The following is a 21,100-nucleotide window of genomic DNA, read 5'->3' on the forward strand; positions in this document are numbered from 1 at the left end:
GCTATACTTACACCATTTTTTTACATCATTTTGTAAATATCATGATGTGACATATACTAAAACTACACAAATTTTATTATAATATTAAAAATTTTAAATAATTAAAAATTTGTGTAATTGTGAGATATGCCACATCATGATATTTACTAAATAGTATAAAAAAATAGTGTAAATATAACATTACTCTTGATTAAGTTATAATTGCTTAGATGGAACTTATAACAAATAGATAAAACCTAACTACAAACTACAAAGCTACTAAAGAACGTGGTGAGATTGGATTATGGAATAAATATTTCTGATGTTTTAATTGTATTATCACGTAATTTTAGAAATTTTATTTTCAAAACTTTTGTTCACAAATTTTCAAGCTTTTGAAGCTCTCTCTTTTCTCAATCCAAAAATAGAACTTTTTTATAAATATAATAAAATATTTATTTATTTCTTTTCAGTCACTTCAAATGGTAGACTTTTTCAGGAACAAAATGACAATAAAATTAAAACAAAATATAAAAAATAAAATAAATGGTTTAATTCATCAAGAAATGGTTGGTAATGATTAGTAAGCTATAGGGCTATGGTAAAAAAAAGGACATAGGGTGAACCACATTATAAGAAATAGCCTTTCAAATCAAACTTAAAATATAACATAATTTAATAAATAATTAAATTAATATTAAGATATCTTTGTTTTATTGTTCTTTTCCCGTTGAGGTTTCAGGTATTCTATTATCACCCTGAATATTTCAAAATCTGTTAAAATCCCCCCAACAACTAGCAAATGATACCATCAAATTAAGGTCTTAATCACCTTTATAATCATTTAATTTGATTTATAAATTTTTTTCAAGTGACTCAATGTCATATGATATTAACGGTCAGAGAAACAAATCACTTTGAATTGGGTTTACATGATTGATAACTTGATGAAACAATACGAGTCATACGACTGATACTTGTAACATTTGATTTGGTGATCAGACCAGACTGATATATTGTCTTCAATTGTAATCTAACATAAAAGATTAAATCACATTAGATCGTGAATGTTAATAAATAAAGTTATGTATATATAAATTACTATAGCTTTTTACACGGTGACAAGCACCTAATCTTAATAGAAGATATAATTATCATTTTGGTGTGATGATATATTTAGTTAATTATCGTTGTCACTCATATTTTTAGATCATACATACATCTTGCCTTCGGTTGTGATGTAGCATGATAGGTTAAATCGCATCTGACCATAAACATTAATAAATAAAGTTATGCCTTTATCAACTAGTATAGATTTTTATATGGTGAAAAGTGCCTAATCCTTAATAGAAGATATGAGTATCATTTTGGTGTGATTATCAAATATTTAGTGTTGATGCGTGATTTTGATACCAACTAATCGCACGTGGGAAATGTTAAACTGACTCAAAAGACACACGTGTGCAGGGGGTATTGAGCTGAATAAAGAGTGAAGAACGGTGTTTAAAGTGGTTCGGATGCTTAAGTAAGCGAATCCTATATCCACTAGTATCGTATTAATATATTTGAGATTAGGTCGCATTCAACGAGCTGATTTACAAGAGGTTACAAGAGAGAGAGAGAATATAAATGCTATTCTAGAGAGAAATTTGTTAATCCCATAAACGGGAGAGGAACCCTCTATTTATAATGGGATGAATTGAGGTAATGATTACTAAATCATGGAGTGGGTCAGATTGCTGTGCAAATCCTTCTTTGCGTCCCGTTATTCACCTACTCGAGTGATTTACTTGATTCTTGCAGGGGTTGAACACGTAGATTCACCTCCAGCCTTTCACCAGCTTGGCGCATACCTACTACACTTGCAGGAGTATACTTCTTACGTCAGCGTGCGACGTGGCTTCATCTGAATGGTTGTTGGACTGACCTAGGCTTTGACCACTTACGCTGATAGGGCTCTGCGTTAGCCCTACTTTTCCAGGCATAACATTTAGTTAATTATTGTCATGACTAGTATTTTAGGGGGTTTTTGTTGGATTTTCAAGTAATCGGATGAGAAAGACAGATCTAAGACTCTAGGGGGAAACAATGTAATTTTCCCTGATTTTCAGTATTTCACTATCCGTATCTCGATTTGTAAGCTGGAAAGGGCAAGTTAATAGAGTAGTGATTGGGCGGCATCGTTACGTGATTTCTGTCCAGTCTGTACAATTACCCACAGCACGTCTCTCTCAATTTCTGCATTCTTCTGACAACCGTATCCCTCTCTTCTGATTCTCTCTCTCTCTCTCACCACTCTTTTGCGTTGTGTTCTGTTTTTCTTTAAACCGAAAATTTACAAAAAAAAAAAAAAAAAAAAAAAAAAAAATCTGATGTTTGCCCTTTTTATTATATTTATTTCTTTTTAAGTAGGCTTTATAATCCAGCTTCTAAGAATATTAAAAAACAAAGAACAAAATTTTATGTTAAAAAATACATTACAAATTTATCACCATAAATATTTGTTTATATCATTTCCACAATGTGAGACTTAATTATAAAATGCTTTTATGATTTTTTTAATTTGGGTTTTTAATATTCTCAAAGTTTATTTTTAAACTAAACGGAATAAAGTTTAATTTATAAAAATTATGGTAAAAAAAAAATCATAATAAAAATGCTACAAAATTATCAATTGGTGATATGCTACATAAATATTCTTCTTCAAGGCAGAGTTTAGTAATGGCAAAAGGTGGTCGAGAAGAGAGACTGAAAGAGAGAAAGAAAGAGAAAGAGAAAAAAAGAGAAAGCAAAAGCCACAGAAAGAAGAGTCATCTATGAAAAACCCGAAAAAGACTTAAATAAATATATTTACTCGCTAAAACAAAAGCAAAAGAAGCTAAACACAACATTGTTTTCGTCTTTCAGTTTGGTTTCCATGTTGTGCTCGTGAAACAAAAAAAAAAAAAAAAAAAAAACCTCGCCTTCCTTCATGATCATCTTCATCATCATCAGTTTCAGTTAAAAAAGTTTCCATTCCATAGCTATTAGCTAGCTTTTCTTTTTAACCGCCATGGCCTTTTGAACCACCACTTTATATTCTCTTCTTCTCTCACTCTATCTCTCGGCCAAACCACTCTTTCTTCTCTTCTCTCCCTTTTTTTTTTTTTTTTTTTTTTTTCTTTTTTTTCTTCTTTCTGTTCTCTGCTTAAATGCTGCTTCAAGTGTGCAAATTTTGTTATTTGTTTTGGTTTTTTGTTGCAGTGGAGGCTCTGGTGAGTATAAAGAGAGGTCTGAATGACCCACATGGAGTGTTGAACAACTGGGATGAAGACTCTGTGGATCCTTGTAGTTGGGCTATGATCACTTGTTCTTCTGATAATCTTGTTATTGGCCTGTGAGTTTTGGTCATTTTGGTTTGTTTAAATGTGTTTCAGTCTTGAGAAAATTTGAAACTATAACAACTTTTCTGGGTTTTGATTTCTTTTCAGTGGAGCTCCAAGCCAGTCTTTGTCTGGAACTTTATCAGGAGCAATTGGAAATCTCACTAATCTTCGCCAAGTGTATGGGAATTCATCATTTTCAGCTACCCATTTGGCTTAAATTTTGTTTAAGATTGTAAATTTTGTTTCTTGCTTTTTAAAGGTTGTTGCAGAACAACAACATATCAGGTGAAATCCCTCCTGAGTTTGGAGGTCTTCCAAAACTTCAAACGTTTGATCTCTCTAACAACAGGTTCTCTGGTGTAATTCCAAGCTCCCTTGGCCAACTAAACAGTCTTCAATATTTGTAAGTATTTGATGATTTTTTTGGTCTCACAATCACAAATGAAGAACTCACATCATTTTAGCCACATAGGTGGTCTAGAGTTAGGCCTATTTTAATATTCATTTTTTTAGGCAGATGGGTTTTATGATATCTGTGCATTTGTTTATTTGAACTAATTATACTGTGTTGTTTTGTCATGTAATGAGAGCAGGAGGCTGAACAACAATAGCTTGACTGGACCTTTTCCTGTGTCTTTGGCCAAAATTTCCCAGCTTGCTTTCTTGTGAGTGTGGATTTTCTTTATCTTTAATTCTTTATGGGTTTTGTTTGTTTTATTGTCTTGAGAATAGGAACAACTTGCAAGCATATTGAAAATTTTCTGATTTTGAAACATTTTGGTATGATGATTATTTTAATAAATTTTGTTTTGTTTGTTACTATGGTGATTCAGGGACTTGTCTTATAACAATCTCAGTGGACCAGTTCCCAAGTTTCCGGCTAGAACATTCAAGTATGATCACTCATCATTGGCTCTCTCTACTTTTATCTGGTCACTGTTTATGCATTCTGATTTTTTATCTTTCTGCTGCGCTGTTTTTGAATCATGAATGTAGTGTTGTGGGGAACCCATTAATTTGTGGAAGCAGCTCCACTGATGTTTGCTCAGGATCACCCAATAGTGTTCCTCTTTCCTTCTCTCTAAATGCATCACCTGGTAACTTCTGTGATAATAAAGTTTGTCATTTATCACTCGAAACATCTTAAGTTATTCTTATTTTAATCTTTAATTAACCAGGAAAACACAATTCCAAGAAATTAGCAATTGGTCTTGGTGTTAGCCTGAGTGTTGTGTGCCTCGTACTCATTGCTCTTGCACTCCTTTGGCACAGAAAGAGACAGAGGAACCTTATTATCCTTAACATTGGTGGTCAGTAACACCAACCCCACTTCATTATTTTTATTTAGAAGCAACATTGAATGGTCAAAATCTCAAATTGGGTCTCTAATTTTTGTTGCAGACAAACCGGAAGAGGGTCTAATAAGCCTTGGTAATCTGAGAAACTTCACTTTCAGAGAGCTACAACTTGCGACGGACAATTTCAGCTCCAAGAACATACTTGGTGCTGGAGGATTTGGCAATGTGTATAGGGGAAAGCTAGGAGATGGGACTATGTTGGCGGTGAAACGGTTGAAGGATGTGGCCGGAACCTTTGGGGAATCTCAGTTTAGGACTGAATTAGAGATGATCAGCTTGGCCGTTCACCGGAACTTGCTTCGGTTAATTGGATATTGTGCCACTCCTAATGAGAGGCTTTTGGTTTATCCTTACATGTCTAATGGCAGTGTGGCTTCCAGGCTTAGAGGTTGGTACTTGCTTACATTACTGCACACTTTGGTACTAATTTTGCATGATGGACAAAATCAATATCTGATTTGTGTTTGTTGAAGTACTGCATTAACCACCAGATTGGCACTTATGAACCATAAGTTGGTCTTGGTATGGACCACTATTGGTTGTTCCAACTTCTATTCTAGGCAGGTTGGGACCATGACTAGGAAAGTTGAAAGTTGGTGGTTTCTAGTCAAAAAAAATTTCCAATACCTGATTTAAGGTGAATGTGGTCGATCAATTTTGGAAAATACCAAAACTGGCTGATTTGTTTTTTCGAAAATTTTCTAAGATAGACAAACTAGTAACTTATGCTATTTATTCATTTATCGTGGAGCTCTTGTTGGTTCATTATTTGGATATGACTTTAGAAAATAAAGTGATAAATGATGAGTCAGTTGTTTGACCATCATACGGTTGTATTATTATTTCCTGTTTGTTTCAAATTCTTTGTTTCTTGATGCTATTTTAATTGCCAGCTTCATTTGACTATGCTAAAATATTATTATATAAATATTTGATGGTAATGTAGAATAGTTTTGTCTTGTAAGATGCCGAAATGTGAATCTAACTTTGTTGTTATACTACTAATCTTTAATTATTCAAACCACTTTAATTATTGCAGCTATTCCTGCTTAGCATTAAAGATCCGTTGACAATTTGTTGATTTTTGATGTCTTTTGTCCGTTACTGCAGCAAAACCAGCTCTAGACTGGAACACTAGGAAGAGGATAGCAATTGGAGCTGCAAGAGGTCTGCTGTATCTACACGAGCAATGTGATCCGAAGATAATTCACAGAGATGTGAAGGCTGCTAATGTACTTCTGGATGACTTCTGTGAGGCTGTTGTTGGTGACTTTGGCCTGGCAAAGCTGCTTGACCATGCTGATTCTCACGTCACTACTGCTGTCCGTGGCACTGTTGGGCACATCGCTCCTGAGTACCTCTCCACTGGTCAGTCATCTGAGAAAACCGATGTGTTTGGATTTGGCATTCTCCTGTTAGAGCTCATTACTGGGATGAGAGCTCTAGAGTTTGGCAAGACAATAAATCAGAAAGGAGCCATGCTTGAATGGGTAAGTTCACTCTGCAAATTCTACTAGTGGAATTCAATGTCTGAAGTTTGATCACTTGAATCGACACAAACACGTTACATTTTTTTATTTTAAACGAATGCAATAACAAATCTGTCTTGATTTGAATTGTATGTCGTGATGCGTTAGATTGTTAGAATGCTTGCAATTGGTCTGATACATAACAACTGTATACTAAAACTTGAGTTGATAAAGTTGTAATGTTGATGGCAGGTGAAGAAAATTCAGCAGGAAAAGAAAGTAGAAGTGTTGGTGGACCGGGAGCTAGGGAGCAACTATGACCGGATCGAGGTAGGGGAGATCCTCCAAGTGGCATTGCTATGCACACAGTACCTTCCTGCCCACCGCCCCAAAATGTCGGAGGTGGTCCGCATGCTCGAAGGCGATGGCCTAGCTGAAAAATGGGCAGCATCACATAATCACACAAATCCCACCATGAACCTCTTCCATGGCAACACCACCAACAAAAACACATCTCGCCCCACCACGGCACCAAACCATGCCCATGTCCACTCCCACGACCAGTCAAGCATGTTTGGCACAGCAATGGACGATGACGATGATGACCGTTCTCTGGATTCCTACGCCATGGAGCTCTCTGGTCCAAGATAGTAAGAACAACAAAAAAATACAAGTGAATTTTTTTTTTTCCAAATTCTTTGCAAGCCAATATATATATTTAAGCAAAAGATAGGTTGATTTTTAAGTTGTCTAGCTTCATGGGGGTGCTGCAATGTAAATATTACTTGATGTTTTGATCAAATGAGTCAAAATCTCAATGGTAGGGGTCATGTTGATGTATAGGGGGCGACATTGTGAAGATTCTCTGATCCCAAGTGAGGGACAGAGAGAGAGAGAGTCAATTTGGGGAATTGATTCTGAGGGGTTTTGACTGAAAGTTGGTAATGATATTTGCACTGTTTTTGAGCTCTGTGAATTTGTGATGTTTAAGTTTTTGTTCAAAGTGAGTTGTTAAGGGTCATTTTCATGGCTGCTTTTTACAGGTCACGCTGGGGTTTTTGGTTTTTGGTCTGTTTTTGTCTTTCTCTTTTTGGTTTTCAATCCTTTCAGCCTCTGTGTCATCATTTTAACTGCTTTACCTCACCTCTCAATATCACTGCTCATTTTGCCCATAAGATTTGGGTATGTGCACTCAGCCCCCTGTTTTTTGTTTTTGTATTCAAAATAAAAAATCTAAGGGTGGCTTGGTTTATTATTTTGGATAGGATTTTGGAAATAATATTGTGTAGTGAATATGAGTATTACGAGGTAAAATTTAAATTATAAAAAAACCCCAGGTTCGCAATTTAATAAACACCCCAACATATAAAATGACAAAAACACCCCACACCCGCATGCCGAGTGCCAGATTTGGCCACCACCGTCGGAATCTGGTTGGAAAATTGGTTACGACACAAACCAGTCGGATTCGTATCGTAATGCCTCGCTATGACCTTTTCTGGCAAGATCCATAGAGAAAAGGCCAGATTCACGGCCAGAAGTGGGTTGACGGCCGGAAAAGGCCAAAGAAATGGTCGTCGTTTTCAGTCAATGACGGCCAGATCAGTGAACTACCGGCCCTTCTGGTCGTGGTGTAGGCCGTCGTATAGATTTCGGCTATCACTGACGGTGGTTGTCGGAATCTGGCAAGTCTGCGTTGATGGGAGTGTTTGTTTAATTTTTAAAGTTTTTTCTGGGGGTATTTAGTGAAATTAATAAACTTAAGGGATCTAAAAGTATTAAAAAATATAGTAATATCTTGGAATAAGTGCCAAGCAATATTTGGAGAATAGGATTGGGAATATGGGTAGAAATAATGAGCCAAATGCACCTAAATTTCTCTTATCTCCCATTTGGCCTCGAAGTTATGTTTTTAGTTCAAAATATATTTTTTCTAAAATTAATCATCCATGTTGTTAACATATAAAAATAAGAGCAATGTTACACATTCAAAAGGATCATAAGTTTAGGATTTCTTGATAATGTATTACCATTTTATACAGTGTGGTATGAGACGGACGCATTGGTTGCCTAATGTTATTGAACAAGAGTTAAAAGATTGAATAAAGATAGGTTGACAAATATTTCTCACAACTTTCTCTTATGAACGTTGACGTGATAACTCGTATTTGGTATGGTAAGACCTATTATTGGGTAGACGAGATTCAATGCGAGTTGACCAATTTCTACCTGACATGTCATGTTTGTGAGAAAAAGTTAATGAGAAGGGTTTATAAGTGTAATATTATTGTTAAAGATTTATTTTTCATGAACAAAATTTAAAATGGAATACAAGGGTGAGGGTTTGGTGTGCCACATAGTATAACGTTAGACATACTGTATAGCACTAAATAATGCTAAGTTTAAAAATAATGTAATGTATTATACATTAAATAATGCTTACTCATACCATTGCGTTAGTTAATGCAATGTTTCTTAGCATTAATTTTAAACAAATTAACATTACCAATCAGTTTAATATTTATAAATTTAAATATGCAATGGCGGGTCAAACGTTAATCAATGGCATTGACTATCGTTGATCAGTATTTGAGCGACATTGACAAGTGTTTGATAAACATTGATTGATGTTTGGTTGACGTTGACTTGTGTTGACCATTATTTGTTCATCGTTTGGACTCTCATTGGCCATCATTAATCATTGATTCATTCAACTTTTGACTTTTTTATAAATTTATTAGTTAAATAATAATTGAAAACTATATTAGTTTTTAATAAATGATTTTTTGTGAAAGAAAAAAAAATGATATTATGCAATGTAATTTAATAAACCATTTGGACTTCCGTTGACCGACATTTACTACTAACCCAGTAACCCATTCAACTTTTGACTCTTTTTTTTTTAATTTATTAGTTAAATAATAATTGAAACATATATTAGATTTTAATAAATTATTTTTTGTTGGAGAACAAAAATACTTTTATGCAATGTAATTTATAGCCAAATATAACAAATAGTAGAATATAAAAATAATACAATGTAATGTTCTATCAAACATTATACAACATTTAGCATAATATTATATAATACAATGCAATATTATGCAATTTGCTTAATGCTATACTATGTCGCGTATCAAACATACCCTTAAAATAGATAAAAATTTATGTCCTTTCCTGATGGTAATTCATCATTTTTGAATTGTTTCATTGAAATTAAAAAATAAAAATAAATTTTATTATAAGAAATACATTATTTAGGATGTTGGAAAAATAAAAAAACTAATAAAATTTATTTTCCTTGATTTAGTAACTCAAAGACTATGTCGTAATTTTGTTAATGAAATTAATTCTTAAAGGTATGATATAATAACAAAAATCTTTTTGAGGTTTTGGAAATAACAAAAATCCCTCCGCCATTAAGTTTTAGGTGTTAAGGTAAACAGTAGAAAGACAATTTGGTGATATTGACTAACTCATAATAACATAAATTTTAGCAATTCACTAATAGTTCATTAAAGATTAGAGAATTTATGCTATTTTCAAAAACTCAAAGGGATTTTGTTATTATATCATATTTTAGGGGATTTTTGTCATTAACTCAAAAAAAGAAAGATAAAAAGGTAACGAGTTGGGCGGTCCAAACCCGCCAAGCCCACTAAGTTTGGGCGGATCTAACCCACCAAGCCCACTAAGATTGGGCGGATCGAAACCCGCCAAGCCTAGCCAACTCTCTTCCAACTCAAAACTGCACGTCAAAACTCCAAACTTCTCTGTTAACTTCAAAGTTTAAACCTTTGCTTAGAAGTTGAAACTCCAAACTCCAAATACCATCAACAACAGTTAAGCCGAATCAAATCAAAATTTCAACAATTCTCAATCGTAATGTCCAGTCAATCCTCTACGGCGTCGTATCCGATCCTATTCGTTTCTTTCAATCAAGACAACAGGTACGTACGTTCAGTCAGTCTCAGTCAGTTCCGCCGCGATCAATTTCTTCTTCAACTGATTCGTAGTTTTGTTTAATTTTTAATTTTTGGAAATTCTGAATTTAGGTTTATTTCCTGCGCTAAATATGTTTGCTCACGTGTTAAATGTGCAGTTAAGTTGATTTTTCCGTTTGATGTAAATTGATGGAATCTTTTGTATTTCCTGAGAAACAAACGGAAAATTATGTAACTTGAGAGACTGAATTATTATTATTATTTGGAAAAAAATAATTTTCGGTTCTAATTTTAAGTAAATTCATTCAAATATATAGTTTTTTCTCGAAACTGAACAATTTGCCGTTGAAGAGACTGAGATTTTTTTTTAAATTTAAATATATTGTATGCGTTGAATGTGAACGTAATTAAGTTTGGCGTAATCTTAAATATTTCCTGAGAAACAAACGGAAATTTTGGTGTTTATGAGATGATGAGATGTTTTTTTGTAAATAATTTTTTTAAGTGGCTTTGCTATAAGCACGAAGGATGGCTTCAAGATATTTGATTCGAGTACAGGCAGACTCTGCTATGAACGAGGCAAGTATTTTGTTCTTGCATTAAATATGTAAATAATTTAAATTAAAATCAGATTGTAAATTATTATTGTTTTTTTAATTTCTTTTTGCTAGCGGTTGGAGCTTTCATAATTGTTGAAATGCTATATAGCTCTAGTCTTCTTGCCATTGTTGGAGCCGGTGAACAGGTTCTTTAGATTTTTACTAAATTTCAGCTCTAATATGCTTTGCAATATGTTTTAAATAGAATTTTTTGGTTTTGTTATTTTTGAGTAATTATGGTGTTATTGCTACAGCCATCTTTATCACCGCGCCGTATCTGTTTATTTAATACTACAACCGGATCTTCTCTTCGAGAATTAAATTTTTTAACTTCGGTCCTTGCTGTTCGCTTAAATAAGAAAAGGTAAGATATATATCGAATGTTCAAGTAGAAATTATGCTACTGATTACTCATGGTTTGTGATTTGCATTATGCATTTTGGGATTTGTGATTGATGTTTAAAACAAAATTCTGTCTGGTTCTGATCAGAAAAATCTTGGGTAAGGAAACATGTATAATTGCCATTTAAAGCAAACTAGAGTTTGATTATTGCAAGGAACATATTGTCTCCTGGAATGAATGCATGCAATTTGTCCTTTGAGTAGTCATTTATTTTTTTGGAATGACTTAAGTTCTGGTATGGTCTTTTTGGTACTACAATTTAGGTGGAGGAAATTTTAAACACTCTTGGCAAAATGCACCAGGTGCTATCACTAGTTAAGTGATCCTTTGAATGAGTGAGCCTGAAGTTTGACCATGATTCTAGTCTGATTGCTCTTTCAGTTATTGATTGCCAATTTGGTGGCATGACGGCAATATTGCAGTCATTAGTTAATTTGCCAACCACACTAAGGCTTCAGTGAAGAGAATGTCATACCTTACTGGAGAGTTGCTCCCTTTACATTATAAGTTCACAGAACAGAATAAAATTTTGTCTAGGGTGGACGGTAAGATACAGGTACCAAATCTACATGGACTATGATATGGTAGGCTGTGTTTGTATGGAGTGGAAGCTTGAAGTTGAGGACTTTTGGACTGATTCATTAGGAGAGCACAAAGACAGCCCTGCTGTTATGCTCAGGACTGGATGTGTTTCAGTCTGGAAATAAGAGTTCTTATAACTTATCTCTTTCATTTCCCTACCATTACGTTCCTAAATGGTTTGCCCATCTCATCTTGTTTGGGTTGTAATGCTGTGTGAAGTTGATTCATCAATTAAATATAAGTCCCACTGTCCTGAAAGTCCAATGCAATAGACCCTCCTCTAGTACTATAGCCTTGTCTTGAGTACCTTTAAATTTCTTTTCATGGATAAGAAGAGATTTTGAAGTGCTTGCAGTATAAGAGAGTAGTCTTCCTTTCTCTTCTTAATCTAAATTCTATTTTGTATTATGTTCTTCTGAACCCCCTTCTTTCATATAATTGTGATCTTCGGCTTTGTATGACCTATCTTTAAATTGTTTATGGATTCAGCACATTCTACATGAAGAGAAGTTTAATACTTTGTCATCTGTCTGCCATTTCTGTTTATTTGCTATCTTTGATTAATGCAGACTTGTGGTCGTTCTGCAAGAAAAAACATACGTATATGACGTAAATACTCTTGCAATTTTGGACACTATTGATACAGTGCCTAATATGAAAGGTAAGGCCAAAATATCCCTTCTTCTTGCAATTTTGTTTCCTTCACCCACAATGTTTGCCTAGATTAGTATGAGTCATGATGTGCAAGTGATTAAAATAACAAGAAAATTAAACTTATATGTCCAGTGACATTGACTCTTCTGCACTATAGGAGCCGTGTAGGTTTGATGTAGTATTTATTCTCCTAATATTATTTCTATTTACTTTAAAAATATTTTTGCCTCAGGACTTTGTGCATTCTCCCCTAGTTTGGATGCTTGCTTCTTAGCTCTACCTGCAAGTACATCCAAAGGATCGGTTTTGGTCTACAATGTCATGGAGCTCCAGTCACACTGTGAGGTTGTGGCATGAAATTTTCTTATTATATTGGAATATGTAACTTCTTGTTTTTATTGTGCTTGATTAAATAGTAACTTTCTTTTCGACAAGAAATCCTTTACTAATAAAGCAGAGGGCTGCCAAGTTTCTGGCATTGAGAAAATGATCTTGCTCTCTGTTTAGCGTTGAATTTATTGATGACTGGCAGAAATTACTCTCCTTACTTGATTGCAACTAGAGAGGTTTTCTTTTGGCATCCCCTAGTTCACTGTACTTATTTGTTATTCATTTAAATTACAGATCGATGCTCATCGCTCACTATTGGCTGCTATTGTCCTTTCTTCCAATGGGATGTACATTGCAACGGCATCTGAGCAGGGAACCATAATCAGAGTTTTTCTGGTTTCAGAAGCAACTAAGGTAAAGAGTAAAAACCATGTGTTTAATTAAACTTTAGACCTGAGTATCTTCATTCAGAGAGTATTTAATGACGTTCACATTTTAGAATTATAAGAAACACTACTTGGGGAATGTTTGTATGACATGATTTTCAAAAGTCTCTGAGAAATGTAAATGGAATACAAACAAAGAGAGCCAAACCAAAACTTCGGACAGCTCTTTATTGAATACACACTCAAATACGTATATGTTGCAAACAGGTTGGGTGGTAAAAATATGGCCCTCATCACAATGATTTGGAGCAATTATGGCAACAATTCAAACCTTCCATTGGGACCTAGCAATTTCTTGACATAAATTACTTTGGGTGTCCGTTCATTTTCTATATCAACTTGCATTCCTTGACTCATAATAAACTAGATCCCCAAAAGCAGTCTTACTATTTCTGGTCAATTGTTATTTTTCATTCCATGTATGGTATCTAATTTCATGTATTTTTGTAAGTCATATAGTTTCCGAAGGGGGACATACCCATCAACCATATATTCCTTGTCATTTGGACCATCAGTGCAGTTTCAGGATATTCTTGTAGCAACAAGTTCATCAGGTTCTGTTCATGTTTTCTCTCTGGGTTTTGCCTTAAATCAAAGGTGAGAACTAAAAGCAATGTTTTGCTGGTTTTAGATTCATTAGAACATTATTGCAAAAAACTGGACCACAATAGTAATCCTAATTTGTAAATTCATTCGTTATGCAAAATTTCTCTACATGCTAAGATTCTTTATCCTTTTCTTAGTATGCACGATGGTCATCTTGTAGTTTAATAGTTACTCATGCAATTCCTTTTCTTCTGTTTTACTTTATTTTTCATTTTCTCTTTCGCTTGCTCTTTGATAGTGAATGCTTGTTATTGACCTAAGCAATTATAAAGGCATCCCATAAACTTCACTAACACCATTACATACCTCCCTCTGTAGTTCACTTAATTCCAGGATAAAAAATTCTTGGAAACGTTGAACTCATGTTGGCATGAATTTGTGGCCACCCTCTTAGGACTTGGTTTATCTTAATATTAAGTCATAGAGTACAAGAGTCATTTTGATCAGTGTTTGACAAAAAATTATTAGAAGGGAGATCTGTGATTGTAAGTAAAACAGAATGTAGACTTTGGGATCAAGAGATGTAATTTGGAAACGCGAGAGAGTTTAAAAATTTCCTTTAATCATTATACCATGCCAGTTGTAAACTGTATAAGAATTTGCATGGGTATGTGATTCTTTCTTTCCTAACTTTTTGGCTCTTAGTAGGAGTAGAAGATCAAATAGTTTTCTTGGATCAATATTACCAGAATCTGTAAATGATGTACTGGATCCAGGTCATCATGATGTACTTCATAATGCTTTTCCAGCAGGAGTCAAAAGGTGAAGCATTGTAACTTTGTAATCCCTCTGCTGTTCCTTTATTTATTTATAAATTAGCTTGACAAATAGAATAGTTAAATACACTTCAAACTTTACCTCCTAGCCTGATTTGCATTATAGTTCCTAATTAGATAGAGTAGAAGATGAAATTCTTTATGTTTTATCACTTTGAGTGAAGAATTATATCATTCCTGCTTAAAGAGAAGATAAAAATGCTCCCACATTGGAAAATAGATCTCTTTGAACAAAATTATCATTCCCAAAAAAAAAAAAAAAATGCATAGTTACTGGTATTATTTTCTTTTGAAAATTAATAAATTAAATTAGATGGTTTGATACAGCTGTGCCGTGGTTCGAAAGGTAGACAGGGTAAACGACACATCCTCAGCTGAATTTCTAACTTATAGGTGAGCTCTCTGTTATTGTGCCTAGGCTTTGAAATTGCAGACTCCTATAATGTTGTTTCATTGTTTTTTTTGACTTCCGGATTGCTCTAACTACTTGAATTAAGTTGTCCTCATAAATTAATTAGAAAGATTTGCGAAAGAATTGCTAAATCCAATCTGGAAATTTCAAAATTCAAACAGGAATAAGCATAACTGACACATCCTCAGAAAGATATATTATGGAATTCTGTAGCATGTTTCAATTGGCAATACTTTTCTATTTGGTATCGCAGGGCCTCTATTTCAATAATAACCCACAACGGATTCTTCCAAGAATACACCTTAGCATCAAAAAGAACGCCATTGACAGCGGTACGAGCCTCATGGAGTTTGGAGCGGGAATTCAACCTTTTGACCACAATTGCAGACAGATAACACTAAAACCTCATCATCTGATCTCAAGTTTGAAACGCAGAAAATTGCATATACATCAAGTGTGTAGAACAAGCTCCAGCTGACACGACTCAACTGCCTGGCAACACTTCACTTATGGTGTCGAGAACATTGTACGTCTTTTAGCTCGCGGAAACTAAACAGACGATGCAGACTGAAGAAGGTAATCATTTCAATGTAAATATGTAAATTAACTAGGGCTTATCGTGTATCATATTACCTGGTAATTTTCTAATGATGTAATATTGTGAGTTCAGTGTTTTCCGTTTCTAAATTTTTTATCCCTGCATGACAGCATTATTAGAGTAAATGTGAAACTTATTTGTTACCCTCTTGTCCCTTTTAACTTAACACTGACAAGGAAATACAACTACACCCTTTTGATTTATATTTACCTATTGCCTTCAGGAAAACCTTCACCGAATTAATTAGGAAACCGTCTCAATTATTACAAACTAATTATCCTTTACTAGGAATCCTAATCGATATTAACTTAAACTATGAATTTTCTTATATAACGCTCTTAACTTTTCATTATTCCCCCATAATTTTCCTTCAATTTCTTCTGATATTCTCTCTTCAATTCATGGCTTCCAAAACCATCAACTTCCTCCTTCTCTCCTCCTCCTCCTCTCTCTCTCAGCTCTCTCTCAGCTCCATGCAACCCAAGAATCCAAAAACGGCATCCGAAAAATCTCGACTTGTCTTTCCGATAAAGGCTACAACTCCATGGCGCTAATCCTACATATGACTCTTCCCTCTCTAATCTCCGACTCAGTTTCAACACCACCACATTTACCATTCTCCCCTACACAAAGCTTTCTTGTCGTCCAAGTACCCTCAGCCTCCTCTAACCTTGCTTCGGTACCAGTTACTCCATCAACCTTCAACAAAACTCTTCCTCACGGCCCAAGATTGACACTCTTCTTCGCGGCCACCTCTCATGGCCACCAGCAGCCACCGCAAGGCTTCCATTAACGGGGTTAAGATTGTGGAGTGGGATGTTATAATGAGGGAAGGTTATTGTTCATGGTGTGGAGGAGTTCTTCGATCCTGCTTTCAGACTCTTCGTTATCCTTGATTTGATGATAACAATGGTGGTGTGGTGGTGGTGGGGAATAACGAGAGTAAGGTCGTGAAGGGTTTTAGAGATGATGACTTTCGACTCATCGTCTTGATGGTGTCTGTTTTGACTAAATTTTATGTCCTATTTTATGGGTCAAGTGGAAGTATTAAATTAGGATTTCTTTAATTGAAACAGATAGAATTCAGTTACCCATATATCATGCATTTATTATTATTATTTAGTTTGATTATAAAGAATAAAATAAACCTGTAGCTTGTTAATTAATCTTTGGGACTTTAGTTCCTTCAAAGCAATAATGAACATTCATTTCATTAATCATTTCTGTTATAGTCAATTTAATTACAAGATTCTAGTAATGAGACTGTCCCATGTAATATATATATATATATATAAGTTTTACATGAAGAGAAAATAACGTGCTCTTTCACTTCTCTTAATTTGTATTAATTCATGCTGTTTGTTCTTCCCATATTCTCCATATTATTCTATTCTCCTTCAAAACCTCCACCTCTATCTACATTATTTCAATACTAAATGACCTTGTGTGTGACCTAAAATCTAATCTCAATTTCAACATTGTCTTAATTATTAATCATCATCACCATTTAAATCCTAACATCATGCCTCACAAATTAACCTCCATACATCCTCCATGGCCGCCATAATGCATTCAAATCCATCCCCTCTCTCATCTTCTTCACCTTCACAACTCACCCTCACCACCATCACTGCTTCACAAAACGGTTAGTTATCGAACTCATTCATCGAGACTCCATCCGCTCTCCATTCACAATCACAAACAGAATCTCACTATCAAAGCTCAGCACGCCATTAGAACTTCCCTTGCTCGCTTGGCTTACTTGCAATCCAAAATCAAATCATCATCTTCAACCTCTGAAGAAGATTACGAAGCCGATGTTTTTCGAGCGTCAACTCCTCGTTATTCTACATGATTTCTCATCGGCCGCCTCCGACCGCAGTTCACTGTCATGGACACCGGCAGCAGCCTCCGTGGATCAATGTCAGCCCTGCCCAATTTTTCTAAACAATTTGGCCTATTCAATCCTTCAAAATCATCCACCTTCAATAACTTGCCATGCACATCACCTTTTTGTCGCTTCTCGCGGTGCGAAGAACTGTAATAACAATAATTTCTAAACAGATGTAGATATAACCAAACTTATGTTAATGGCCCTCTCTTCTGGTGTCCTAGCCACCGAGGAGATTGTCTTCAAAACGTCGATGAAGGCACAACATTCGTCCCGGAAGTAATATTCGGGTGCGGCCATGAAAACGGAAACTTCCACGATCGTCAACTCAGTGGAGTTTTCGGACCGGCCTCGGTAGATTATCCCTCGCTCTCAATTGGGTCACAGTTTCTCTTACTGCATAGGCAACTTATACGATCCTTTCTTCTACCACACACAGCTCATTCTCGGCCGTGGCGCCAGAATCGAAGGAGATTCGACGCCTCTCGAAGTCATCAACGGCCGTACTATATAACCTAAAATCTATAAGCGTTGGAGAAAAACAACTCGACCTCGACCCAATATATTCAAAAGAAAAAGATGGAGCAACGATGGAGTGATAATCGACACGGGATCGCCGGCGACGTGGCTCGTAAAAGAAGGGTTTGAAGCTCTGAGAGATGAAGTTCAGGGCCTCCTAGACATGTGGCTGACGCGGTTACTGGTACAATTCATGGACATTGTGCTACGAAGGGGCGGCGAGCGGGACCTGGTGGGGTTTCCGGTGGTGAGGTTTGAGTTTGAAGATGGGGCGGAGCTAGTTCTGGATAGGGAGAGCTTGTTCTTCAGGCGTGGCCGATGCGTTCTGCATGGCTGTGTTTCCGAGCTTTGTTAATGGCGATGACTACACGAGGCTGTCGCTTATTGGGATGAGGCGCAGCAGAACTATAATGTGGCTTATGACATTGGTGGGAGAAGGTTGAGTTTGAGAGGATTGATTGTGAATTCTTGATGATTAATTAATTGATGTTAATTAATTATTAATTATATGATTATAAATATTAATTGATCATAGGCATGCTGGAAAGTTCTTTGATTCCTGTATGGGTTCTTTTGTAATAAGAAAAATTTGGAATATCATGGCTATAATTAAAATTGTATTTTAATGATAAATAAATAAATAGTATGATTATTTTATTAATTTGGATCATAATTTGTATTTGATTAAGTATCGGTTATGGACGCGAAAGTATTATATAAGGTAAGATATTGATAAATAAAATGTCACATCAAATTCTAAAGTTTAGATGTTTACTTTGTATTTTAACATTATTTTTAACTAAAGCGATTAATTTAATAAAATAATTAGGTCATCTAACCTAAATATATGACACAAAAATTAACTTATATCAACTTCTATATCAACCCACCTGGCTGGTCTGATGATAAAAGAACAAAAAGAGGTTCAATAAGATTTTAAGTTCGAATCACCCTAAACACTAATAGAGGTAAAGAGGTTCCATGAGATCTGAATTGAGTTGTCCTAAACACTAATAGGGGCAAGGAGGTTCTATGAGATCTCAAGTTTAGTTGCTTAAACAGAAATAGAGACAGCTATTGGGGCGCTTTTATTCGGTGTCAGTTTCAACACTCGGGGGATTAGTCATTAGTTATCTTGAACTTAAAAATCAAGGAAGTGATGAAAAATAAAACAATTTAACTTCCATATCCAATAATTTTAATATCATAATTACATGATCACCCAATAATGTTAATGGGCTTTTGTCTTTTAGTTGCCGGGAACTAAACAGACGATGCAGACTTGAAGAAGGTATTTGTTTCAATGTAAATTAACCAGGGCTTATCGTGTATCATATTACCTGGTAATTTTTCTAATGATTTTATATTCTGAGTTCAGTGTTTCCCATTTCCGAAATTATTTCCCCATGCATGACAAGCATTATTACAGTAAATGTAACTATTGTTGGCACCCCTCTTGTTTCAAAAACTTACAATATCACCCCCTTTTTATCTTTAATCACTGACAAAGTGACAAGGAAATAGGAAACTACATTTAGTTAACGATTGGCTTCAGGAATCCTTCACCGAATTAATTTAGGAAACCGTCTCAATTATTACAAACTAATTATCCTTACATAATTAACATTAACTTAAACTAGGAATCCTAGTCGATATTAACTTTAAACTAATAATTCTCTCTATAAATAACGCACTAGATTTTCATTATTCCCCCATTAATTTGCCTCCAATTTCTTCTGATATTCTCTTCTTCAATTCATGGCTTCCAAAACCATCAACTTCTCCTCCTTCCTCCTCCTCCTCCTCCTCTCTCTCTCAGCTCTCTCTCAGCTCCATGCAACCCAAGAACCCAAAATCGACATCCGAAAAATCTCCACTTGTATCTCCGATAAAGGCTACAACTCCATGGCGCTAACCCTACAGATGACTCTTCCCTCTCTAATCCCACCCCACTCAGTTTCCAACACCACCACATTCACCATCTTCTCCCCGACTGACAAAGCTTTCTTGTCGTCCAAGTACCCTCAGCCTCCTCTAACTTTGCTTCGGTACCACGTTACTCCATCAACCTTCAACAAAACTCTTCCTCACGGCTCCAAGATAAAGCCTCCTTCAATTTCCACTTCTTGACCCTAGGAATTGAAGTTTGGTCTTGTGTTCACAACTGTTGTTTTCTGTCCATATCATTATGCTGCGAAGTTCTTTTTTTATGGCATTTATCACTATGACTAATTCAGAAGAAAGTGATTATGATTTTCTAAAGTATAATGAATCTACTTTTATATCGACTATATTCTATATGTAGGAACCTTCTTCTTTAATCACTCTGAAACATGATTTGGAGCTCGACATGTTACATCAAAATGGTTGAAATATCCTAGACATGGAGGATAAATATGATCTTTGTGAAGGTTGTGTCACACCAATTAATCGAATTAGTATTATCAATGAATGGAAAACAACATAACCAAAGTCCAAGATAATTTGTTAAGAGACTTTCAATACAAATTCTTATGCATGACCTTAGTGAAGGTCTTGTCTTTACCAATCAAATCGCCTTCATGGAAATCAACACTTAGGTTGAAGATGGCCATATCTAAGAACTCATTATCTATATTTAGAAAATACTATTATACCCATTTGCTAATGTTGATTCAAATTACTTAATTTTTTATTTAAAAAAAGATATATTTTTTTTTTTTTTTTAAAGTGAAAATCACAAACCACGTTGTGAAATTTCTAGTTATCAAACAAGTCTTAGGTTTTTTTCATTTATATTTTATAAGGGAGTTTCTAATAATTATAGAATATATTAAGATTTTTCATAATTAGAACATATTTGAAGGGAGTCTGTGGTTTTAGCCTAATTTAAAAAAAAAAAAAAAAAAAAAAAACATGAATTCTCTAATAAATAACATGACTATTTGCATCTAATATTATTTGAAGTTAAACTCAAATATACAAAAATCCAACAAATTATAATTTTTTTTATTAAAGTGTGAAAGATGTATTTCATTTTTTTTTTAAGATTGTCTTAACGTGTGTTTTTATAATATTTTATAAATAAAAAAAGCACATTTTTTCTCATAACTTTTTTATTTGTTAATGGTCTTAAAATGTGTACTAAGATTATAAGTGGGAAGAATTCTTTCTTTTATTAGTTCATAAA

At 34.7% G+C, this 21,100-nt stretch overlaps 2 protein-coding genes across 4 annotated transcripts; both read left to right on the plus strand.

The window, feature by feature from the left end:
• Positions 1–3,170: 3,170 nt before the first annotated feature.
• LOC116143711 (probable LRR receptor-like serine/threonine-protein kinase At4g30520) lies at positions 3,171–7,174 on the plus strand. Its single transcript, XM_031429148.1, has 10 exons — positions 3,171–3,355; positions 3,450–3,521; positions 3,604–3,747; positions 3,938–4,009; positions 4,178–4,237; positions 4,341–4,441; positions 4,523–4,654; positions 4,746–5,090; positions 5,813–6,192; positions 6,424–7,174. Exons 1-10 carry the CDS (start codon positions 3,171–3,173, stop codon positions 6,820–6,822), a joined length of 1,890 nt encoding a protein of 629 aa, XP_031285008.1. The 3' UTR covers positions 6,823–7,174.
• Positions 7,175–9,957: 2,783 nt separating this feature from the next.
• LOC116143750 (autophagy-related protein 18b) lies at positions 9,958–15,549 on the plus strand. 3 transcript variants are annotated; one of them, XM_031429196.1, is made up of 11 exons: positions 9,958–10,121; positions 10,621–10,694; positions 10,787–10,860; positions 10,969–11,078; positions 12,269–12,360; positions 12,586–12,698; positions 12,978–13,097; positions 13,581–13,726; positions 14,381–14,497; positions 14,839–14,904; positions 15,177–15,549. In XM_031429196.1, exons 1-11 carry the CDS (start codon positions 10,057–10,059, stop codon positions 15,316–15,318), a joined length of 1,119 nt encoding a protein of 372 aa, XP_031285056.1. In that variant the 5' UTR covers positions 9,958–10,056; the 3' UTR covers positions 15,319–15,549. The 3 variants fall into 3 exon arrangements, with proteins under 3 accessions (XP_031285056.1, XP_031285057.1, XP_031285058.1); XM_031429197.1 differs by having other exon boundaries at positions 14,384–14,497; XM_031429198.1 differs by having other exon boundaries at positions 10,636–10,694.
• Positions 15,550–21,100: the final 5,551 nt, after the last annotated feature.

Source organism: Pistacia vera, unplaced genomic scaffold, assembly GCF_008641045.1.
Source record: "Pistacia vera cultivar Batoury unplaced genomic scaffold, PisVer_v2 Contig432, whole genome shotgun sequence".
Lineage (NCBI taxonomy): Eukaryota > Viridiplantae > Streptophyta > Magnoliopsida > Sapindales > Anacardiaceae > Pistacia > Pistacia vera.